Source organism: Coffea arabica, chromosome 4c (genome assembly GCF_036785885.1).
Source record: "Coffea arabica cultivar ET-39 chromosome 4c, Coffea Arabica ET-39 HiFi, whole genome shotgun sequence".
NCBI classification, from domain to species: Eukaryota; Viridiplantae; Streptophyta; class Magnoliopsida; order Gentianales; family Rubiaceae; genus Coffea; species Coffea arabica.
The window spans coordinates 5,190,086-5,212,580 of record NC_092316.1 but is presented as its reverse complement, the minus strand read 5'-3'; the positions used below and the strand labels follow the sequence as shown (position 1 = coordinate 5,212,580).

General features: G+C 35.2%; 3 protein-coding genes across 3 annotated transcripts; all 3 read right to left on the bottom strand.

Annotated features, from left to right (window-relative positions):
- Positions 1–1,657: 1,657 nt before the first annotated feature.
- On the bottom strand, positions 1,658–2,239 carry LOC140005037 (uncharacterized). Its single transcript, XM_072045109.1, has one exon. The coding sequence runs from the start codon at positions 2,237–2,239 to the stop codon at positions 1,658–1,660; it is 582 nt and encodes a 193-aa protein (XP_071901210.1).
- Positions 2,240–6,763: 4,524 nt separating this feature from the next.
- LOC140005185 (uncharacterized GPI-anchored protein At4g28100-like) lies at positions 6,764–9,708 on the bottom strand. The gene is made up of 2 exons (XM_072045672.1): positions 8,869–9,708; positions 6,764–7,284 (listed from the first exon to the last, which is right to left on the bottom strand). The coding sequence occupies exons 1-2, from the start codon at positions 9,589–9,591 to the stop codon at positions 6,958–6,960; spliced, it is 1,050 nt and encodes a 349-aa protein (XP_071901773.1). The 5' UTR covers positions 9,592–9,708; the 3' UTR covers positions 6,764–6,957.
- Positions 9,709–15,273: 5,565 nt separating this feature from the next.
- Positions 15,274–19,350, bottom strand: LOC140004886 (laccase-1-like). The gene is made up of 5 exons (XM_072045038.1): positions 19,141–19,350; positions 18,891–19,042; positions 17,232–17,473; positions 16,967–17,095; positions 15,274–16,471 (listed from the first exon to the last, which is right to left on the bottom strand). Exons 1-5 carry the CDS (start codon positions 19,240–19,242, stop codon positions 15,363–15,365), a joined length of 1,734 nt encoding a protein of 577 aa, XP_071901139.1. The 5' UTR covers positions 19,243–19,350; the 3' UTR covers positions 15,274–15,362.
- Positions 19,351–22,495: the final 3,145 nt, after the last annotated feature.

Sequence of the window (22,495 nt, the reverse complement as noted above, 5' to 3'; positions counted from 1 at the left end):
TGATTTTTTTAATAGATGGCGGGGCGGAGGATGGGACAAGAGTATACTCTCTCACCTCTTGCCTTACCCTATCCCCTGCCCCAACCACTATTCCTACCTCTTAGCCATTGTGCTATGGATTCTCTCTTTAACAAAATTTTTAAATTTTTGACTAATAAAACATGTTTATTTCATGTATTTCCATTTTGTTATCATTCAAAAGTGGTATATTACGTTGATTAGCAATCTTCATGTAATTCAAGAACATAACTGTTTAGTAAAGAATTTCAATTAAGGGTTTTTTTTTTAAATGAAACGTACAAGGTAAATATAATTGGTATTCATATTATTGGTCATGCTACTTGTTATCTTCCTCGGGGATGCTTCAATAACTTCCTTTAAGGATTGTTCAATAATCTACTATAGTTTGTGATATAGTATATCCAAACAAATGATTTAGGGTTAGTAGAAGTTTGGAAGTGGAATTTTGGACTTGTAGTGAAGTTTTGTAATGATAATATAATTAGTTGTGACAAGTCATGCTAAGAAGGAATAATTTTCGATTTATGGTTTATAGATTTTTGTTTCATGTGATTTCTCGTTAGTTGTTTTGTAATCTCCGAGATAAGAGACAAGTAGTGTTTTAGACTTTGGGTAGTTTAAGTGAGATCCTGAATTGTGACACATGTCATAATTTTGGGGTGAGGTTTAGTAAGGGGATTTCTTAAGGGAGCTAAAGATAGGAAGCGAAATGGCGCTTCCTTTAATAAATGTGAAAAAAAGTTAATCTTTTGTTTAATTTATGGCATTGTCCTCTTGGATACCTTTTGCATGGTCAGACTAAAACAAGTAGGCGCGCAAACGAGTGAAGCTTAATCGAGTAGCTCACGAGTTTGTTTGGTCAAAATTCGAGTTCAAACTTACATTGATCGAGATCGTGTTGCTCGAGCTATTTGATGAGTCAAGCTCGAGATTAATATGTGTAGTTCGAAACCTTATCAAGTTTAATCGAACTTCACATATATATGGTTTTTTAAAATTTTTTAATATAAAATGCCTATTTTGTTCCTTGTTTAAAATTATATAAAATATAAGCTTATATTTCTTAAACTCGATTATAATAAGCATGAGATCGAGTTCAAACTTGAATAATGCAAAATAAAATCGAATTCGAGCTCGAGTTTGACTTTCAAGAGTTCGACGAATTCGAGTTCAAGATTTTTAACTCGAATCGAGCTCGAGTAGTGCACTATTCGAGTTCGACTCGACTCGATTACATCCATAATATAAAGGTTTCTTATATTGTAATTGTAAATAGCATTCTAGTGGAACTTCTGATTTTTTTCCCCCCTTCAAAACAGTATATCCTGTGCTTTACTAGAGAGCCACGCAAGTTGAGCACCATTTCTGGTAGGAATGTCGCATAATCATAATCCATTCACGCCATCCATAATACTAGAGACATTCAATTGTACGTCCCTATCCTAAATGAGGGCAATAAATTGCTCAAGTGCATATTTGACTTGCTCACCGTGGAGTGAGCATAGAAATTAATTATATACAAATAAACGTTGGCTTTCAGGATTAATTGGGACATGTTAAGCACACCATACTTTTCCTGTCTTTGTTTCCATTTTTTTTTTTTTCCAAACGGCAACATTTCATTCAACAAACCAAGTTACACATCCTGGAGCAACTGCTCCTCAACGTCTGCTTGCGCACTGTCAAGCAACCAAACTGGAAAAAAAGTTTTCCAATCAACAACAGACTCTACACTTAGAGCCAATTTAGCTAACTTATGGCTAACAGAGTTGAACTCCCTTCGAACAAAGGAAAAACAACATTCCTCAAAGTTATGTTTTAGCAGCTTAATATCCTGCAAAATTGTGGATATAACCACATCATCCGAATCCTTCTGTATTTTATCTATGACCGCCTTACAATCTGACTCTATGATAATTCTTTCCCAGCCTTCCAATGCAGCTTTAACCATTGCAGATCTGATTGCCAATGCCTCCTCGAGTATTGGTGCTGAACATGTAAAGGAAGGATAGGCCCAAGTAGCCACCGGCTTCCCCTTCCAATCTCTAGCCACAATACCCCAACCAGCTTTCTTTGTCTGCTGATTCAAGGCAGCATCAGTATTCAATTTGACCATCCTTCCTCGGGGGCTACCCAACTTTCTTGTTTCCCTTCTTTTTTCCTTATCTCCATCTCTTCCTTCCTTCCTACACCCTGAATCTCTTGATACTCTAGCCATTCTGTTAAAGCTCTCTGTACTACTACCCTCGGATCTCTACCCTTCCCTTTGAAGTTTATCTCATTCCTATCCTTCCAGATTTGCCATAGTAGATTAACTGTGAAGGTAATATGCTCCTCCCCCTTCTCCCTGACTATTGCCTCCACCAACTCAGACCACCACAACCAAAACTTTCCTCTCAAGTAGAGCTGGCAATTTGTCCCAAGTCCCAATGGACTACCCATGCCCAAAGGAACTTTGGGCGGGATGGGTATTATAATTTGGTATTGGGTTTAAGTTGGGACACATCCCAACTATACCCATTAATGAATGGGAAAGGATGGGAAATACTTGGGTACCCATTGGGCTCAAATGGCAAGGGCTCCGTTTGGATTAGCTGTTTTTGGTAGGTGTTTTTGAAATATTTTATTGTAGCCGTGTATATGAAAAATTTTTACTATAAAATTTTTTTGAAATATTTGATATACTAATATGGATGGGATGTTTCTTGAGTTATTGTATATTACTGTAACATTGTATTTGAAAAACTTATTTTTTTAAAAAATAGTCAATCCAAACGGAGTCTTAGATTCAAAAATTATCTTTAACAATTTTTATAGTCATACCAGCGAATATAATCTAGTAGTCTTCCTAGTCATTATCCACAAGAATTTCCAGCATTTCAGTTAGTTTAGACCTGTCATCCTTGGACAATGATGAGGATAAATATTCAACATCCTAAGGACCTTGGCCATCTTGATATATGTTGGAATATGGCTGTATATCTATCTTTTCCTTTATTTGTTAATCCAATTTTTGGTGGGAATCTTGAGTATAAAGCACTTGCATGTTTATTTAATAAAACTAAAAGAAATTTAATAAATCAAAAATATTAAAATTATATAAAAAATAAAAAATGAATTAAAGGAAAAAAAAATATGTAGAAAATGAATTTGGGTATTGGGCGGGATGAATCTAAACCCATCCCAAAATGATCCCGCCCAAGTTAGTCCCAAAACACATATGGGTAAGGTTGGACCCAAACCCATATGACTCGGTTCCATCTCAAACCCAAGCAAATCCCGCCCATCCCGTCCATTTTGACACCTCTACTCTCAAGCTTTCCAACCCATCCCATTGAATTGGAGCCATTTTCCAAATAGCTTCTGCATGACTACACATAGGAACAACATATGTTCAGTCGTCTCTGAGAGGACATCACAGCATTTACATGAGGGATTACCTTGTGAACACCTAGCCTTGATGTTTGCATTAGCTGGCAGAATCCCCTTGTTTCCATTTAATAACTAATACGTGGAATTATATACAATTTTGAATTTTGGTTTAGGAATTAGCCCTTGACTGCGCAGAAGCCGTGAACGCTATGACAATTAGCAAATTCTTGCTACTCCTTATTCCTTCACCTAAAGCTGTTTTTGCTTGCGCAAATGTTATTCGATCCTTTTCAATTTATCGCCATTCCATCTTGGCAAACGATTATAGACGACAATCACGACTAGGACCCAATATTCTCTCAAGTTAGTTTTTGCACTTTAAAGTGATGTACCTGTCCAACTCATATATATAACCCGTTCAAAATATTAAGCATACTAATTAAATCGCCCTTAATTGAATTTATCTACTCTGTCCATTAGTAGACAATGATTGTTTTTGTTTTTTGAACATGTATTTAATCTATAATATTGAATTTAATACCATTACTGTGTTTATTTAATCTCCATCGACAGTGGGAATTAATTATTTCTTACTATTACTACAGATCAACCTACTTGATTTTCGTTTCCTTCGAGCATTGTATGGATTGGATGTATCTTCTGAAAGTGGCAACGAGGTAAATGTTCAAGTGATCCTAATAACAACATACACATATCAATGGAGAAAACCCATAATTCACAAGCAAAAAATAAAAATAAAAAAAAAAGAGAAAAGATTGTTATAGATAATAGAGACGCCAATGCTTCTTTCAATGAGTTGAATGGCATGTCAATAACTATATTCGGAAATCAAGTCTGTGTCAAAATTTTTTGCAATCTTATATCATCAAGATTCAAGAATCATCCAAATAGTTCTCATTTCATTCCAATTGATGATTGAGTCATTAAAACCTACAAAACATGATGTTTTAATAGCCTAGGTCTATAGAAATGCGATTTTTCTCACTCAAGTCACATAATGCAAAATTCAACTAAAATCTTAGTTTTCGACTCTTAAAATGACTAAAATAAACAAAAACATGCAAAAATATTAACAAAAAATATGCAAAATAAACACTTGTCATTATTATGCTGTACAATTAATTAACTCTACCTAATTCCAACGTTCAGCAATTCCTAATTATGAACAACATTTAATTACTTTCCCAAATGTTACTACATTAGTATGGGATGCACGTGTGTTGCGCTTCTAATTGCAACAATTTTTTTGGTATAATTTTAAAGAAAGGAAAATTAACAATTTAATGTAATCTCAAGTATATTTGACAAGTGGCTCTAGATGATAAGTGTCCATCCTCGGAAGACATGAAGTACTATAACTGACCTCCAATGCCTCTTTCATCACCTTTCCTTATTTTCCAGGTTCATGTACTTGGCTAATTTACAAGACCAAGATGTAAACAAAATCCTAAACATTTAATCAGTGATTAATTGCTGAGGGTTTAGTGAGGTTACGGTTCCTGTTTCAGAAGTTTTCTGACGTCCATGCAAAATGGGATGTGACAATTAATTAGCTCGGTTGCCCTTTTGGAAACATATAAATCAGTTCTTAGGGTATTGGAGTTTGGGAGAAATGCACAAGAGGCACACTTCCGACCTATATTTTAAAGAATCAGTCTGTGTGTGTGTGCAAGTGCATGCGTAGGTTATTTTTGCTTTCCTCCTTAACTTGTTACGTGATGCATGGACGAAATGGATGAACATGATCAAGAAATTAAGGGTGGCGGTAAAGCCATTTTTCCTCTAGATCAAGAATGATCTTGTGAAAACTTCAAATTAAACAAGCAAAGATTGGGAAAAAACAAAAAAACAAGAGATAATCTATGGCTATTGACCTGTTGCATGCATGCATGGGTGCTGAAAAATTTTTCTCCATTTTTTAATTGACAGGTCCAGATGCTTTTATCATGTTTAACTCGTGCTATTAAGATTAGATATTTGCAAAGTTTTACCTTGAGGAGTAGTGCTGCCACCAAGAATGCCAGTTACAATCCTGAGATGCACAAAGTATGATGGGGAAAAATGTTCAAAATGGATGAAATTAGCCTAGGGGTAATAAAACAAAATGATTAAAAGTTGAAAGATGGAAAAAAGAAAAAAATAAAAATAAAAGCACCACAACGCTAAAAAATAATTTAATTTTGTAAGTCCCTCATAGGGAGATGTTAACCAAAGTGTAGAATTGCTCAAGTTCTCCACCGACGATCATGACTAGAGAGATAAAAGCAGCAAGAGATATATAGCTTGACATCAGAGCAATTGGTGACATTCTTTTTTTTTGGTCATCAAAGCAAAGAGACATGCTCACTCATGGCACAAACATCTAAACCACATCACCAATTAAATGATTTCTTGTACATGAAAATGATTTTTTTATTTTTTTTTTTTGGGTTTGACCAAGAAAAATTGCTAGCTTTGTTGGGTTGTGAAATTGCCCACCTTGCTCCGAATGACTATTCCAACTTTGGGCTTACTCATCCACAAGCAAATTGGGCTTGCGTTTACCATCATCATTTGCTGTAAAAATGTGAACTCAAGGCCCATGTACTTGTGGTAGCCTTTTTCTTTTCTTTTTCGGGTGAAAAGGCTTCCAGGTTTTTTTTTTTTTTTCCAAATTGTACTATCTACTATGCGCTTAAGAAAGTGTTGTCCTTTTATTTCCAGCTGATTATGCATAAAATGCTTTCCTTAAGCGGAAAAAAATTTGAGCCTAATTGTTCATAACGATGTACTTCAACAAGCATTATATCCATTTTTTTTCACACACTATTAATATTTGGAATGCTCCGCGCCTCTAGTAGATCAAAGTTTTCTTTGTTTGGATTAGCTGTTTTTGAAATATTTTATTGTAACAGTCAGTGTATACGAAAAACTTTTACTATGAATGTTTTAGAAATATTTGATATATTGTATGAATGTGATGTTTTTTTAGTTGTTTTTGTTTGTGTATTATTATAACATTGTATCTGAAAAAAATTATTTTTGAAAAATAAGCCAATCGAAACGGAAACATTTGTGTTTAGAAAACACATTCAACTACCTATTTTATTTCATAGATATGCTTATTTAAGTAGAGCATTGACGTCTTTCTTTTGCCCTCGAAAAATGGAGGTACGTGAATGATCATGAGGAGAATTTCCGTTTACCATGGATGAAAATCAATCTACTGAAAATCTACCCTCAGATATCAAGATGTAGACGTTCAAAACTTCATCCCATGGCTTGCAAAACAACGTGATCAAATAAATGAGACTTTGCTCCGGTTAACGAGAGTAGTACAGCAACAGCAGGAACCCAGAGACGGTCAAAAGAGGATTAATTATCTCTTCAACTTTTAATTGCCTATTTACCATTTGTTAAACTGCCCCAGAACTACAATTTCACTAAACTACACTCATCCGTACAAAGAATTTGGCACATTTGGTACAGAAGATATACTCAACGAGGAGTACAATTTTAGGTACAGACAGCGACTGCAGACTAACTAATACTTTCTGATGAGACTCACATAACAACCATGATGGATAACAAAGAGAGTAGCAGGAAGAACAGGCACAAGGATTTATGCAGAAGTGTCGACGAAGATTGATCATTGATTTCCGAAGAATCAACAGCAAGAGGCATGCCGTCGCTGTTGAGAGTGCAGGATTGTGGATAAGTCCCCTCGGTGCTCAACATGAGGGCTCTCAAAACAGCAGAAACTGTATGGAGGTAAGCAGCTCTGTTCTTGTGGAGAAGCCATGTGAGACCCATAAGCTCGCAATCCTTGCTGTGCATCTTGCTTGTCCTGTCTTCCAACGCGCTTGCGTTTCCGACTTTGTCTTCGTTCAGCTGCACTTATTCAGACAGTATAATAGTTAATCAGGCACTGAATGATACTAAGTAGTCAGCACAAAAACCAGCACGTAAACACTTGATAATAAAGAAATACAAGATACCCTTGATATGCTTCAATGCATTCAAGAAGCTGTATAAACATTCAAGCAGGAAGATTAGATTTTGTAATGCAACAACAGTGCGAGTGAAGGACCAGCAAAACTTTGGCACATCACAAAGACAACCCAGAAGCAGATTCCACAGTGTACGCCGTTGACATTTATACTAGCACATGGTGCAATTTGCAATTGGTAAGCCATCAATAACCAAACACATTATTGACTTTGGAGAAATGCTATTTTTGAATTTAATATTGCGTTGAGCAAACACAAGTTCATCAATCAGAATTTTGTGGGATCTATAGCTCCCAAGATCAGTTCATCAATCCGTGCCTGGCCATGAATATGATCAGTCAGCGCATTTGCTCTTAAAATAAGATAGTGCACTAATTTTTCTGAGTAATTCAAGAACTGAAACCATAGCCGCTCCTCAGAGGAGATTTCTCTCGTATCCATATAATAGTTCTGCTATCAGATCACTTAGTTATTGGATCTTCATGCAAGTCAATACAAAACCATATGGCGCTACCAATGCAAGTCAATACAAAACCATATGTCAATGCCCTTCCATCTAAAAAAACTTGCTAGACTATAGATGAATTACTCTATTGCGAGAATAGCAAGAGCAATAATTAACTAACATACAAATGGATATAATTACTAGAGATGTAACAAGTTAGGAAACCTCAATAGATTGCTTAGTGTAATTAAGGATATAATGAGGGTTCGGGAAATATGTGGCTCTTAAAGAAGTGGGTAGGTGAGAAATTTGAAGTAGCATTAGTATTATTTGTTAGCAAAGGGAACTTATTGGAGTAGGTATAGGCGGCTAGAGTGGCATTAAAACCAAACCATCATAACAATTACTATTTTGACGCTATATAGTTCCATAATTAGAAAGAGGAAGAGAATTAAGGAAATTAGAACATCAGAAAAATAGTTTTTGCTAAATACCTCCCCATTGAGTTATAATAAACCTCTTTTGAAGTTTTGAAATATAAATGGCAATTTGCTCATGTACCCAAGATCACAATAAAAAAAAACACCTTTGTAATCCGCTTCTATTAAAATTCACATTTTGTGATCCGCTTTTGTCTACTCTACATCGGAGAAGACATCCTATTAGAAGTACATTTTTTGACGTTCATATACACATTGGTCGTGTACAATAATTGGTCAAACTGATCGTGCACTAAAATTGGTAAGCGGCGGCTCCGGCCACCACAAGCGCGTGAAAACAAGCGCTTCTATGCATGCAATGCAATGCAACTAGATTCATGATTCAAATTCAACCACAGTCCTCAGGAAACGGCATGCGCAAGCAAAAGCAAATCCCCCCAAACAAACAAACTTTCCCAATTTCTCCGAAAACCCACGGTGCAGTGAAAAAAAAAGGCAAAGCTGAAAAATCATATCGTCCCTCAAAGAAACACACTGAAAAACACATACTAGGAGCAGGGTGGGAAATTAGACGGCGTACCAGATAAAGAGTGTTTAAGCACTTTGAGCAGCCAGCAATCCCAGCATAGCCGTTAAGACTACTGCTGCTTGAACAATCTTCTTCCAGCTTCTTCACACTTTCACCGCCAACTAGCTTCCCAAGCGAATTTACATAAAAAGCCTCGGGGCAGCTCAAGGGATGCAGCCTGATTCCACAATAACAGTAGACAAAATCGCAGGTCTCATTAGGCTTTGCCAAATTTACCCCTTTGTTCCCCAATGCCTTTTCAAGGCTGTCCACGCAGGTTTCTGAGTCGTCCGGGAGCAGTGGCATATCAACCTCACGGGCCGACGCCGTCTGAGGGGTGGTGGTCTTGTCAATGCCGGTGGCCCTCTGAAGTGCTGTCGCGGAGTAAGCTGCGTAGAGCCAGGCCGCAAGAACCGGGCAGCACCTCGTCCGGTGGAGCTGACCCGAGTAGGAATTCGGGTCGGCCATGGCGTGGTGGTGGTTTGCCCCGGATCCGCATGCCGATTTTACCCCGGAGAAGAGGTCGTCTGGGAGGTCCAACGGGCACCCGTCGACGTTGGACTCTTCTGGGAAGGCTGGAATTGTGGCGGGAGGAGATGGGGTGGGGAGAGCCAAAGGTTGGGTTTGGACTGGAGCCGGGTCGGGGTTGGGTAATTGGGGCAGAGCGGGGAATTGGGGTGGATAGATGGATAAGAAGAGGAATGTGAAGAAGAGGAGAAAGCAGCTTCGGAACATTGCTTTGAGAGCTGTAGTGGGCAAATGGGGTGTTGCTTTTCTTCGCTTCTTCAGTACTGAGGACTAAGGGGTGGGTGCCTTTAATTATGAGAAGAGAGAACTGTTGGCCTAAAAGAACCCACCACCCTGCCACCCCCCACCTTCAAGGTTTAGGACTCACAAACAATTTTTATTTTTATCTTAATAATAATCATATGATATCAGAATTTACTGGTGCTGCAAATACACATCTTTGATTTGTTTTTCTATCATTAATTAGTCTTTTTTCTCTTTATTTATTATTTTTTTTAAAAAAAGGCCGTATTGAGAATGTAGATGCAATTGAGCAAGGGGGGCTGATTCTGAAGGACTAGTATAAAGACAGAGGATAGCGTGGGGTAAAGAGTTCGATCATTGATGAAAGTTTTGTCTGCCCTTAGGTTGAGTGGAGTGGCACTACTAGCCTAATATCTGGGGGCCTAAAAATCTCGAACAGAATGGGGATTTTCATGTACTACTGGTATGATGAGCAAATCATGGTGCAGGGCTACTAGCACCTTGAGAAAATGGGGATTCAAGTTTCATGCTCAGAAAATGGAATGGGTTCAAGAAGAGTGCTAGTAGTACATGTTACGATAGCCTTTTGGGTACGTAGCTGCTGAGTTGCAGGTGTTCTTGACATAAATCTTGCGTGGCATTCCAATGATTTTTAAGTAAAGAATGATAGAGAATTGGATTTAGTGGTGGGTTTTGCATTACATCATGTGCCCTTCTTGCATTCTGACAAAACACACTCTGCTATTCCTGCAGAATAATTTGGCTGCTGAAGTTGCATTCTTCATGCATAATTTGGACATATACTTGTATATATATATATACATATGTTGCCTGGGCCTGGTTTTGCAGATAAAGGACGTGATGGGGACATATTCATTCCAATGTTTCTTGGTGTTGCTTCACTTTTATCTCTTCACTTTTATCGTAAATCTTTTGCTGTTACTTCCTTGCATGACCTGTCTTTTACAGTAATATGTCTTCTTCACTTCATTTGATTTTCCTCAGCTCAACTCAAGATATATCTGCTGCGTCCTCTTCCATTTCTGACTCCCCATTGAATGAAGTGCAGAGGAAATGGAAGATACTACTATTTATATAACTTCTAGGTATGTAGATACTCCTCCTGGTGTCATTAATATTGTTAGTTTATACCTTACGGTAGTGGAGTCTAGTTCACATCTACAAAGGGAAGAAAAAAAAAAATCATTACTTCCCGGAGAGAATTGGTGCTTCGAAAGGGACTTGAAACTAACACTTAGTTGGCTGGCTATATATTAATCATCATATTATGACTTTGTATGGATACTTTGTTTTGCAACCTTAAGGACGCCTAATGACCTTTTTGTTTTCATTATCATTACTATATATATATATATATATATATATATATATATATAACAAGTATGATGAGTTTTGACAATGGGAGTGTAACTGCATTTTGATTTTAGTTTTTATTATGTTTAAATTACCCTCATGCCTTTTAATTGGAGTTATTACATTTGAATCATGCCACAAATAAAAAAAATGAAAAGTTTTAATAAATTACATCTCAAAATTATTGGTAATTAAAATAAAAGACTGCCCATTTACAACTATATTCACCAATCATTTCCCTCGTCTTCAATTATTGTATTTGTCAAAATTATCTCTAATTATTTTATTGTTATGCAGTGATAATTAAAGTTAACTATATTTTATATACATATTGGTTTAGATGAAAATCGCGATTAACGAGAAGACAAATGGTTAAATTGATGATTAAATTCACCATATTATGTTATATTGATTAAATTCACTATATTCTTGGGGATGGGAAAGGTGTGGGGAGAGGTGGGAGGGTAAATAAAAATTAAAAGATTAAGAAAACTTCAAAAAAATATTGATAATTATAAAAAAAAAAAATACTAACACACAAGGTATACAACTATTGAAATTAATAAAATCTTGTTATATCCGAATGAGAATGTTTTAGCATATATTTGCTCAACTTTTGTTATATGCACATTATAGAAAATTTTCTCTTCTTATTATCACAATCCAAGTAAAATATGCAACAACTGACTTTAGATATGATATTTTTCTATTTTCATAGTTTTTGTAATCGTAGAATGCACAACAAACTTTTAATTGCTTTGTATATAATAAACAATTTGTATAACTAGCAATTGCTTTATTTTGTTCATGATATATAGTTTCTTATTCAATATTATGCCAACAACTTAGTTGAAATATGATAATTTTCCATCTTCAGAGTTTTTGTAATTGTAGAATGCACAATAAATTTTTTTATTGCTTTGCATACAATAAACGCTTTGTACAACTAGCAATTGTTTAATTTTATTCATTGTACAGTTTCTTAGTCAATATTATGCCAACAATCAAAGTTTTACATAGAAATTCAGTACATTAAAGGTTTTATATATATTGGAGAAAGCATATTCACGTGCAAAGCGCGTGAATTATTATCAGTTTTTTTAAGAGGATCAATAGTGATTTCCTACTTTTTCCTTTGTTAACTTGAACTCGGGACCTCTAGATTAATGAGTTGTTTGCCTGATGATAAAAGAATTTTAGTTGAAAATTACTCATAACTTGCCTTCAAAAAAAAAAAATTTTACTCATAACTTTACATCAAATCTGTTATATCAGAAATTTAAGGTTAGATTTCAAGAACTCGCTCCACTCGCAATTTTTTCGTCAGAGGAAAGTCGTCCTTCATCTGCATGTATTTATATATTGATTGTTTGCAATTAGTTTCATCGCTATGGCACTCGGGATTCACTGAGAAAATATTCGCATGAAATCAAGATGAGAAAATTCTATTGTCATTCTTTTTCGTTTTTTAAGGAAGATAACGATAAGTTATGCTGTTGGGAATCGAGAATCTCTTCTACCACACCAAGAATTTTCCTTTAAGCTGCTGGAAGTTTAGGGATTCCAAAGAATGTTGACTTAATTAATACTGTCAACAAAGTAAACAACAAAGTAAACCAGAATTTGACCCTTTTCAAGCGGTGAATGTTTCTTCACAAATGTTAAATATTCATTTGCTGACCAAAAAGAACAGCAGAAATTTACTATCCACCTGCAATTTCAGCTAAACATAGATTGGAACATTTTTCACTACTCAGCTAGATAAAAGATTTGGTTGGAAGTTTGCATTAAAATACAAAAAAAAAAAAAAAAAAAAAAAAAATTTGTTACACTTTTTCAAGGCAACTAATGAAATTTCATCATAATGGGATACGAATTAAGGATTGATTGATCAAAAATACGTTCACACACTGGTCAGAATGTTCTATAACTGAATTTTTTTTTTTTTTTTTGTTGAGGCCAACGTTTTTTTTTATTTTTGCTTAATAAACCGTTAATCATATCTAGTTAGGCCAATGTTCAGTCTAACAGGCAGTATAAACTATAAAGATGGAACATGAAGAGTAGATTGATTAAGGCTTTTCGACAAATTGAAGCAGCAAATGCACAAGAGGCAGTCTGTTATGTCACTGAATATTATAAGACATGGCATGTGCAGACCTGATCACACTAGAGAACGTGACAAGAACAGGAGGAACACAAAACTAGGCTCTTTCAAACAGCTTGCTCATGGGACAGGACAGCCACTTGAGTCTCAATGCTTCCAAAAATTGGATAACATCAAATATCAACCACATGCATATTCAATTCAAATCCTCCATCATATAATTCATCTGTATATCCAACAGCTCGTAATATATTTTCTTATCATAATCCCTTTGAATTAGCTGTTTTTTTAAAATTTTACTGTATCAGCGTATATGAAAAACTTTTGTACGAGATTTTTTTTAGTTGTTTTTGTTTGTATATCAATATAACATTGTATTTGAAAAACTTACTTTTGAAAAACAGAGAAATCCAAACGGTCATTATGAGATAATGGAACCATGCATCCTTATTATTAAGTAGCCGTGCTAACAATTTGCAAGCTATAAGTATGTGACAAAACACAAATGATCTCTTAAAAAAAGGATACACAGAATGATAGTAGTACATGCTTAGGAAGTCGAGCCTAGGGTTCGCACGCTTTCTTTGTTTAAAGCTGCGAGCAAATGAAAAGCCAAGAGCCCTTTAATCATGTAGACAGTAGACCCTCTTTCTTTCTTTCTTTTCTTGCTATGTAATACTACATGGCCATGAATGAATTTCATGACAGAACATTAGTAGTTGCAGTTAATGTGAAGTTGTTGCAGCCATAAATTGCTTCCCATCTTTGATCTTTCTCAGGCAGTAGATTGTTGTGTTTTCTTTGATGGGGATGCAGCAGGATAGTGAAAGTCATGCATCCAATGAAGAAGTCATAAATGAAGAACCCTCTGATTTTTCAACGCAGATGATGATTTTATCGGCAAATGTAGAAAGTGATAGTCCAAAAATATTGGTCCAATATATAGTCCAAAAATATTGGTCCACACTTTTTATCGGATCTTGCAGAAATTCAGGTCGCATGCTCCCGCTGGTAAGACCTGTTTACATCATGTGGAGGGCCAGCTGACTGTAAGTAAAGGACCTGCACAAAAATGAAAAACTTGACTAATGGACTTAACTATTTTCTTACTTCCCTATTTTCTTGTTCTTTAGTTTTTACTTAGGCTTTAGCACTTATCATGGCAATAAATCGAGGTTTTTATTTTGAGAAGAAAAAATAAAAGCATGTATAAATTTGCATCCTCCAAGAGTGTTATTGTACCGGAGTTGCAAATAAAAGTTTTTTTTTATATTGAAAAAAATTAAGAATTAATTTTATATATATTGTCAGTGTATACGCTATCATCATTAAATGATATATAATGCATGGATAAATTTTAAAATTTAAATTTTACTCATATATTATCCATCCAACCATAATAATCTATACATCGACCGACAGGGCACATAAACGTTACTCAAAAATTAATACGCAGACTCCAATCATTTCCATGGCGGCGGATGAAATATCCAATCCTTCCTTGTGACTTCTATCTTGGGTCAAATTGCAAGATCCAATATTTGGGCCAGTTATTCCCTAATCAGTGGCATTTACAATGGCCCAATATTTTTAAGCTTTGTTCGCTGTTCTCAAAGGAATTGTTAGCCCAAAAATTCAGCAAAATTCAAAATGACCTTCATTCTTCCACTCTAGGCCAGATAGTCTCCCTATTATTACGAGACAACTTTATTTTGCTTTCAACCATTTTAATCTTTTTTTTTCTTTTTGTAATTTTAACTTTGTTTCAGTTCCTTTAAATTAGTAAATAGCATCAAATTCCGCCTTTCTGTTGAATTCTTTTATTTTGCATGCTAGTCTCATCGAATATTTCATTCTTTGGACACCTTCATGGTATGTTGGTCTATTAACTCCGAAACATCACCTTGGAAGACCATGATGAATTTGTGATAGCTTAGGCTAACAAATAATTGCTACAAAAACCCCATGTTTCTATAAATTGCATACATTAGATTGACAAGCTTGAACTCCTTTGATCCATTACTCTATACACTAGGACAAGACCTCTTGTATAATCACTTTATAGCACATAGATTGCCCAATTAAGCTCAAACTCCCTACCCAACCCAACCCAACCCAAACTCTAAATTTATTTAAACACACACACACAGACAGAGAGACTGAGATGAGTTGCAATGCTACATCTTTTACAAACTCTGGAAGGTGGTCAAGGCTAGAGCAAACTGCAAAATCTTCCATAAAGCCGGGAAAAAACTCAGCAGGGAGGAAGGTCATCAGGTGGAGGAATCAAACATTGTGAAGGGTTTTTACCCTCTTGTACAACAAGACCCATGGCTAGACCCCATGTCGTATGTTCCTCGAGATGGCAATGTATGAACCATACCCCTGGATTATCTGCATGGATTCTGATTGCTGCCCATCCTCCTATTGGAACAGCCACCGTGTTCCTCTCCGGAGGATCCACAAGATTGTAATGCAATGGATCTTTTTCAGCATCGAAATTTCCAAATCCGCGTCCCACGATGAAAAAGTTGTGCCCATGAACATGGATTGGATGGTTCTCCGGGTTCAAGAAATTGGTATCTTGCAGCACAATTTCTAGCCTCGTGCCATATGGTACCACCACCAGCTTACTGCCAAATTCAGCATTCATGTTTTCAGTTAAAGGGTTAACTCCAGTGTAGTTAAAAGGAACGGGTGGCTTTTCGGGGAAATTGGAGAACAGGTTAGCCATACTGAGGTTCTTGTAATGGCATTCCAGGATGGATATGGGAGGGCGAATGAATGATTGGTTGTTCATCGATGCTAAGAACCTCTGGTTTCTAAATCCTTTGCAAGTTTTATTAGGAGTGCACTCTTGAAGATTGAGACCTATGGTTGTGATCACTTGCTTATGGACTTTCTTGGGCACTTTACAAGGGTACTGAGCAGATCCGAGGCTTCGAAGCTGCTTGGCGAATTCCGTTGCAAATTCAGTATCTTGCAATGCAGGGAGGTTGCTTGGTAAAGTGTAAGGTGGCAATGGGAGCTCAACTGTTTCTTTTGACTTTGTGGTTTTGTACTTCAGGAAACCAATTGTGGTGGAATTGTCGAAGGGGAAAATTGAAGTTAGATAAGGTCTTGCTGCCAAGACAAACATGCCGGTGGAATCTGGCTTTTGATTTGCAGTGAGCAGCACATTGGTGGTCTGTCCGGGGGCGATCATGATAGCTTTTGTTGTAAAGGGTTTTGTGTAAACTGCATCGATTTCTACAACTGTTAAAGTATGGTCAGCCACAGCAAAGAAGAGCTCATCATTGAGGGCGGCATTGATGATCCTTAGCAAGTATGTTTTGCCATGTTCGACTGTCTTGATGAAAGTATCTGTAAATTATTAATGTAACAAAAATCAATTCCAAATCCCTCTTGGCAAAAGTTCAGAAAAAAAATAATACGATCATTTAGGAGGTGTCAACTGACAAGCATCTCAGACCTTGAAAGGGGACAAAATGAATGGTTCAATTCTTGGTTGTCAGCGAAAGGAAACAATAACTTGGATTCAGAATTTCCTTTTAGTCAAATCCCTCTTGGGTATTACTGGAATGATCGAATAGGACATTTTTAGTGACAAAAAATTGGATTAAAAAAAATCTCAACACTGGTAATGTCATTTTTTTTATGCCAAAAATGTGTGCTCTAATCTGCCTATGAAATGGTTTATGTTTCAGCATCTTCAATAAGCGAGTTCCTATCGATCTTGTAAAAGGAATTCAACAAAAATCCAAGATTAAATACAACAAAAAGAACAAAGGAAGGGTCAAATTGGGTTTTGTGTACTAAAGCAGAGTTTAGCAAAACCAATATTCTTTTTAAGTTTACCTTTAAGAGAGCAATTATACAAGGGCCCTGGCAAGCCATTGATCGTGTAAGCATCTGAAGCATTAGGTCCAACCCCGGTTAGCATCATATCCTTTTCTATTGCCATCACATCTGAATTGAACCACTCACCTGTAATAAAAAATTTCAAGGATTCAATTTAGAAATGTTAAGTTCTTCAACGATACTGAAACCCTCTTGTCTACTCTTATAAACAAAAATTACGTGCAAGAAGGATGAATTTTATAAATGTTTTGAAGAAAATTACCAAAAGTGATGGGAATCTCCTCTTGAATTGGAACTGAGAAAGGATAAGGCATGCGAGGGTAGATGATAAAAGCTCCATTAACAGTGGAACGTTGCCATGAGAGATGGGCATGCCACCAAAGAGTTCCCCTCTGATCGACTACGGTGAACCTGTAAGTGTAAGATTTTCCAGTTCCAATTGGGCATTGTGTAACATAGGCTGGACCGTCTGCCCATCCTGTCCTTAATTGCCTTATTCCATGCCTATAATAGTGTGAATTCAGCAAGAAATTTTTTAGTAGTTAAATTGATCCCCTGCAAATAAGCTTCTTGACAACAGCATTTACTAAAAGATTAGGATGATCCGGTCAAGATTTGTCAAAGCCTGACACTATTATGATTAAATTAGTGCATGGATAAACACCGATTAATTATCAAGTGTCATCACAACATATTATGTGTAATAGAATAATCTTCTGATAAATAATGTATGGATTAATATTTTCTACGCTGATAGTGTATACACTGTCAACGTTAGATGACTGATAACTCCGTAAAATTTGAATTTGAATTTTGCGTACATATCATGAATCAAACGGTGATAGTGTATGCGCTGCAGTTTATTATGTCCGATAATATGATGGAAGGGAATATACGATTTATAGAACCTGCAGTTTGGGTTAGTTTTGGCTCGCTTAGATGTGGAACGTTATTGTTTGAGATGCTTGAGTATTTTTCTTGTCTAGGGTAATTACTATACATCAATTGCTGATTAAAGTCGGCCTGATGTGTAAATAAGTTTAATTGGTTTTAATCTGAAGGGAGCTAATTAGAAAGAAATTTTAACAGACTAAGCGGGACGTAGAAAAACCCAAAAACAAAAACTGTCTAACTCTTTTCCTGCACAATTACAAGCTGAAGTTCACTCCGCAGTTTTCTTTTTACTAGTTTGGCATCAAGCACTTCTATTGTGATTTCTGAAAATCTGGTTTCCAATTGCAATAGGGATAAATTAACTTCTTACTAATTTATAATATTAAATGGTTTTCGATTGATTACTTTAACTAATTATAAATTCTAATTTTAGATAATTAATTTTATTTTTGTGATGTTCTAAATTGCTTTTATATTCTGACTATAGATTTTTTTAATGATTAAAAAAAAGTTAAAATCTATGATCATCCAAAAAGCAGTCAATTTTATAATCAAAATTTTTAAAATTTAAAACGAGAACAAGCCTATGTTTGTCTGCGTAAATACATGGATAAAAATTAGATTTTGCATTCCAAAGCCCAAAAAATTCATAGAATCAATCATTGTCAAAATCACTCTACCACGATTGAGTACGAAGTAAACAATATTGAATCAAAATATCACCCTGTTTGATAATCTAATTTAACACTTAAATTTAATGAAATTAGATCTTAATATGTTCACAATATACTTGATAACAAAAAATAGAACATTTTAATTAACTAAGTGGGTCTAAATTGTGCACGCAAAATTCACTCAAAAAAAAAAACTATTCACTTATCACTTAATACAAAATGCACTCAAAAGTTAAGATTTCGATATTTACAATTTAACAAATCAACCAATTCAAATTTCAATTTTATCAAGTGCACCCTGTATGCACGACAGACCAAATGCAATAATAAACGAAGAACTACTCTATACTTACCAATGGAGAGTGGTGTTCATATCAACTCGATTAGTAACCTTTACTTCAACATTATCGCCTTCATGAACACTAATGGTTGGTCCTGGATATTCCCCGTTAACAGTAAGTACCGGCCTTGTGTTGCACAGACGCTTTACATTCTTCCACTTGACCTGAAATAAAACCAAATCGACAAATAAACACCTTGAATTGTTTTCATGTTTTTTTTTATCTGTGTTTTGTGAAGTAAAAGAGAGTTTAAGACACATACATTAAATTCAAAACGCCTGGTGGTTGATGACAATGAACATGGTAGAAATATGCTTAGAAGAAGAACAAGTGTAACAAAAATTTGATGATAAAAACTCCCCATTAATATATGTAGATTCCTTCACAACTCACAAGTGATCACAGGCACCTTAAGGTGGAATTCTTTGCTCAACTAATTGGACTCACGAGCAAAAGAAACACTAGTACACCTATTTATAGTGTGAATTCTTTCGTACTAAATAGTTATTGCTACATGAAATTTGTCATTTCTTTTTTTCTTTAGTGATGACGACAGTCATCAATTTGTCCTAGGCATGTATGAGATATTGGAAATTAGATTCCTACATTTTCTGGAATTTTGTCTTGAAGGGGCGAATTACGAGGGTGATGAACTATAGACAGGTAGGTAAGGACTTGCAGAAAGTAAAATTATGTTATCCTGCTTCATTGAAATTTGTCTCAAAGCTTGGCTGCTACAGTATGCATGTCCTTTATACCGCCAAATAAACGAGACCTGGGGGAGAACATTATGGGATCAAGCATGTTCAATCCAGCAATGAAAAACTGAAAAGTCACAAATTTGTAATAATATAAACTTTTAACTTTGTCAGCTTCAATTGACTCTTTTGTCAGCTGATGCGCCAGTGGACTTCTTGTAGTTCCTGCATGTGGCATCTTTTTTTTTTTTTTTGATGTGGGGGAGGGGGCTGGTGGTTGGTGTAGGAATAAAATTAGGACAAATTTTTATAGAAAATGTTATTTATATATGCTTCTTCTTCTTCTTCTTTTTTTGTTTCACTCCCACAATTTGTTTTATCATATATATCCAATAAATAAAAAATATATGATTAAAATGATAATGGGAGTGTGATTAAAAAAAAATATTTATAAGAGTTCAAGTAACATTTCCCAATTTCTATTCATCAATATCGATTTCTTGCCTCAAACTATGCAGTAGGCTACTTTTATCTGATTCGTGGGGTGGGTAGAGATAACATGGTTTATGGCAGATTGAATTTTTAATTTTAGAGATTTATTTTTTTTAGATTTTTGTGCAGCAAGATTTTTTAGAAATTTTATAAATGTTCTACAACTTGCACGATTCACCAACCAAAAAAGTTGGCATCATTTGACAAATACAGGTTTTCTTAATTTATCCAATATAGAATCATTACATGTGTCTAGAGATTCCATTTGCTTCCTCAACATGGGGGTTGGGGGAAATGAATGAACCCTTCTCTATTCTTTTTTTTTTTTTTTTTTTTGCTTTTTCTTTCCCTTTAGTACATGGAGAGACCTGAAGTAAAGAAGAAGGCCTGTAATGTTGAAGTGGTGACTCTTGAACAATCCTGCATAACAAGATCTCTAACTTGGAGCTGCTGCCATTAACTGACGTACGTCTCCTAAAATAAGTCTTGCCCCATGTTTTCTCCAATTTATTTGGAACTGGGATACCAGATTTTGGTCTGATCTATGACAAATGTGAAATATAGGTTCATGTTGATCGTTGTTTCCAAGTTGAATTAAACAAGTTTTTGTCTAATCAAGTTTGGATACTAATATCACTACGTGGTCAGCATTTAATGAACACTAATTATCAATCCCATTGCACCTCGTAATTCAATAATGTAACTTATTAACATAACAAAGCTTTACAAGCTAGCAATAAACATTCTATTTACAAGACGTTAAAGATCTGTTGATTACTTTTAGAATCGTTTGGATTAGCTTGCACTCTTATTTTTCAGGTTTCACTTGTGCCATTTGATGGCTAATTAAGTTCGTAATCAGCAAAAGGGGGAAAAAGGGGTTTCAAACCTTTTGCCCCGAACATTTTCCTATCCAGATCCCACAATGATAATTTAATCAGTCGACTAGCACGGGATCGAACAACAAACAAAATGTGTCATCACATCAAGCTCTTGCCACTTAAATTGTGTGTCTTTGACCATGCTTTAAGAGTACTTTTTGTTGGGGATCGACATGATTGGAACTGTAGAGGACAAGGTCAAATTGGGTTTGGTCGTTCGTGACTCCATCCTTGTAATGAGTTGAAACTCTCTTAGGTCTCTTCTCACCTCTCAACTGGGTCGTGCCATCCATATTCTCTTCTTGCTTGTGACCTCGTCTTTGCTAAGAAAATTCAGGACTCAAACCGTCCAATCGGCTAGAAAATGTTTATAGCATCTCATTCACCGACTACAAAGAGTTAAATTTTCACGAGGAAGTTTTCTAACAATTAGGGGATAACTTAGCAAACTGAATTGCAGATTTTCGCTTATATAAAAGTACGGTTGGTATAGGCTGTTCTTCTTCTTCTTTTTTTTTTCCTTTTTAAATTAAGCTAAGGTCAAGAGAGAGCTCTGGCAACAAGTTATTCCATATATTTTTGGATTATTGTAACAACTAGTAATGGGTTTGCACGTGATCGACTATCGTATCATGATATATGATATTTCTTATACACTAATTTTTTGGTAAAATTCTATTGTTAACATTGTAATTTAATATTTGCATATTTTTTATTTTCTTTAATTAATTATCCTCAAAACTTTATTTTAAATTAATTGGTGGTATCTCTCATTTGTTATGTTTTCTCTAGGGAATTTCTTTGAATTTATTGTGAACTTTTTTTTAAACTTGCCAATCAAAAGATAATTGTTTGCATAAATATTAATGTTTGCATACTCTACCATTATTATTTTTTATTATTCGTGAGTTAAATTTGTTAGTATTTTGATGAAATTGTTCAATATGAAGTGATATGCACAGTTCTTGAAAAATAAAGAGATGCATATTCTTTGAAATTGAACTCTTTGCAGTCCTTTATGTGTTGTTTTTATTACTAATGGAGTGTAAATGATCAACCAGATATAAAGGTTTTATGTTGACTACTCATTTTTGATAATTGAAATTTCATTTATCCAGATAATTGAGATTTTTCTTTTCTTTTTCATGGAATGCAAAGAGACAGATTAGATTGGGGTGTTTTGCTTTGTTTATTGTCTTCATAGTTCACATTTAATTAAGTTTTTAGTAGTTTGCCTTCATAAGTGGTATAATATTATTGGCTATTATTAGTACACAACAAATCTAATTATTAGGGAGAAGGGTATTCTTGGCATAATGTAAAACTAAGACATATCCTGCTCACACACTATTCTTTCTAGATCTACCATACTTTTATAAGGAATATAGATATAGATATAGATAGATAGATGCGGACAGATATAGATAGATAGATGATTATTAGTTGGTATCGTCCATAAATTTTCGTATTGCTCTGATCGTTGTATTGTGTTTGTTCTTTAATGTTCTTAGTGCCACAGCTCAGATTTTATTTCTATATCAATATT

What these genes read in the sequence shown, in the direction of transcription:
- LOC140005037 (XM_072045109.1), bottom strand. Translation starts at nt 2,239, where the DNA reads ATGGCTAGAGTATCAAGAGATTCAGGGTGTAGGAAGGAAGGAAGAGAT.
- LOC140005185 (XM_072045672.1), bottom strand. Translation starts at nt 9,591, where the DNA reads ATGTTCCGAAGCTGCTTTCTCCTCTTCTTCACATTCCTCTTCTTATCC. An exon ending in GCTTAAACACTCTTTATCTG is followed by an intron (nt 7,285 to 8,868) that starts GTACGCCGTCTA and finishes GAATAAGTGCAG; the next exon opens with CTGAACGAAGACAAAGTCGG.
- LOC140004886 (XM_072045038.1), bottom strand. Translation starts at nt 19,242, where the DNA reads ATGGGGAGTTTTTATCATCAAATTTTTGTTACACTTGTTCTTCTTCTA. An exon ending in ATGAACACCACTCTCCATTG is followed by an intron (nt 17,474 to 18,890) that starts GTAAGTATAGAG and finishes ACACTATTATAG; the next exon opens with GCATGGAATAAGGCAATTAA. An exon ending in GTATAATTGCTCTCTTAAAG is followed by an intron (nt 16,472 to 16,966) that starts GTAAACTTAAAA and finishes AATAATTTACAG; the next exon opens with ATACTTTCATCAAGACAGTC.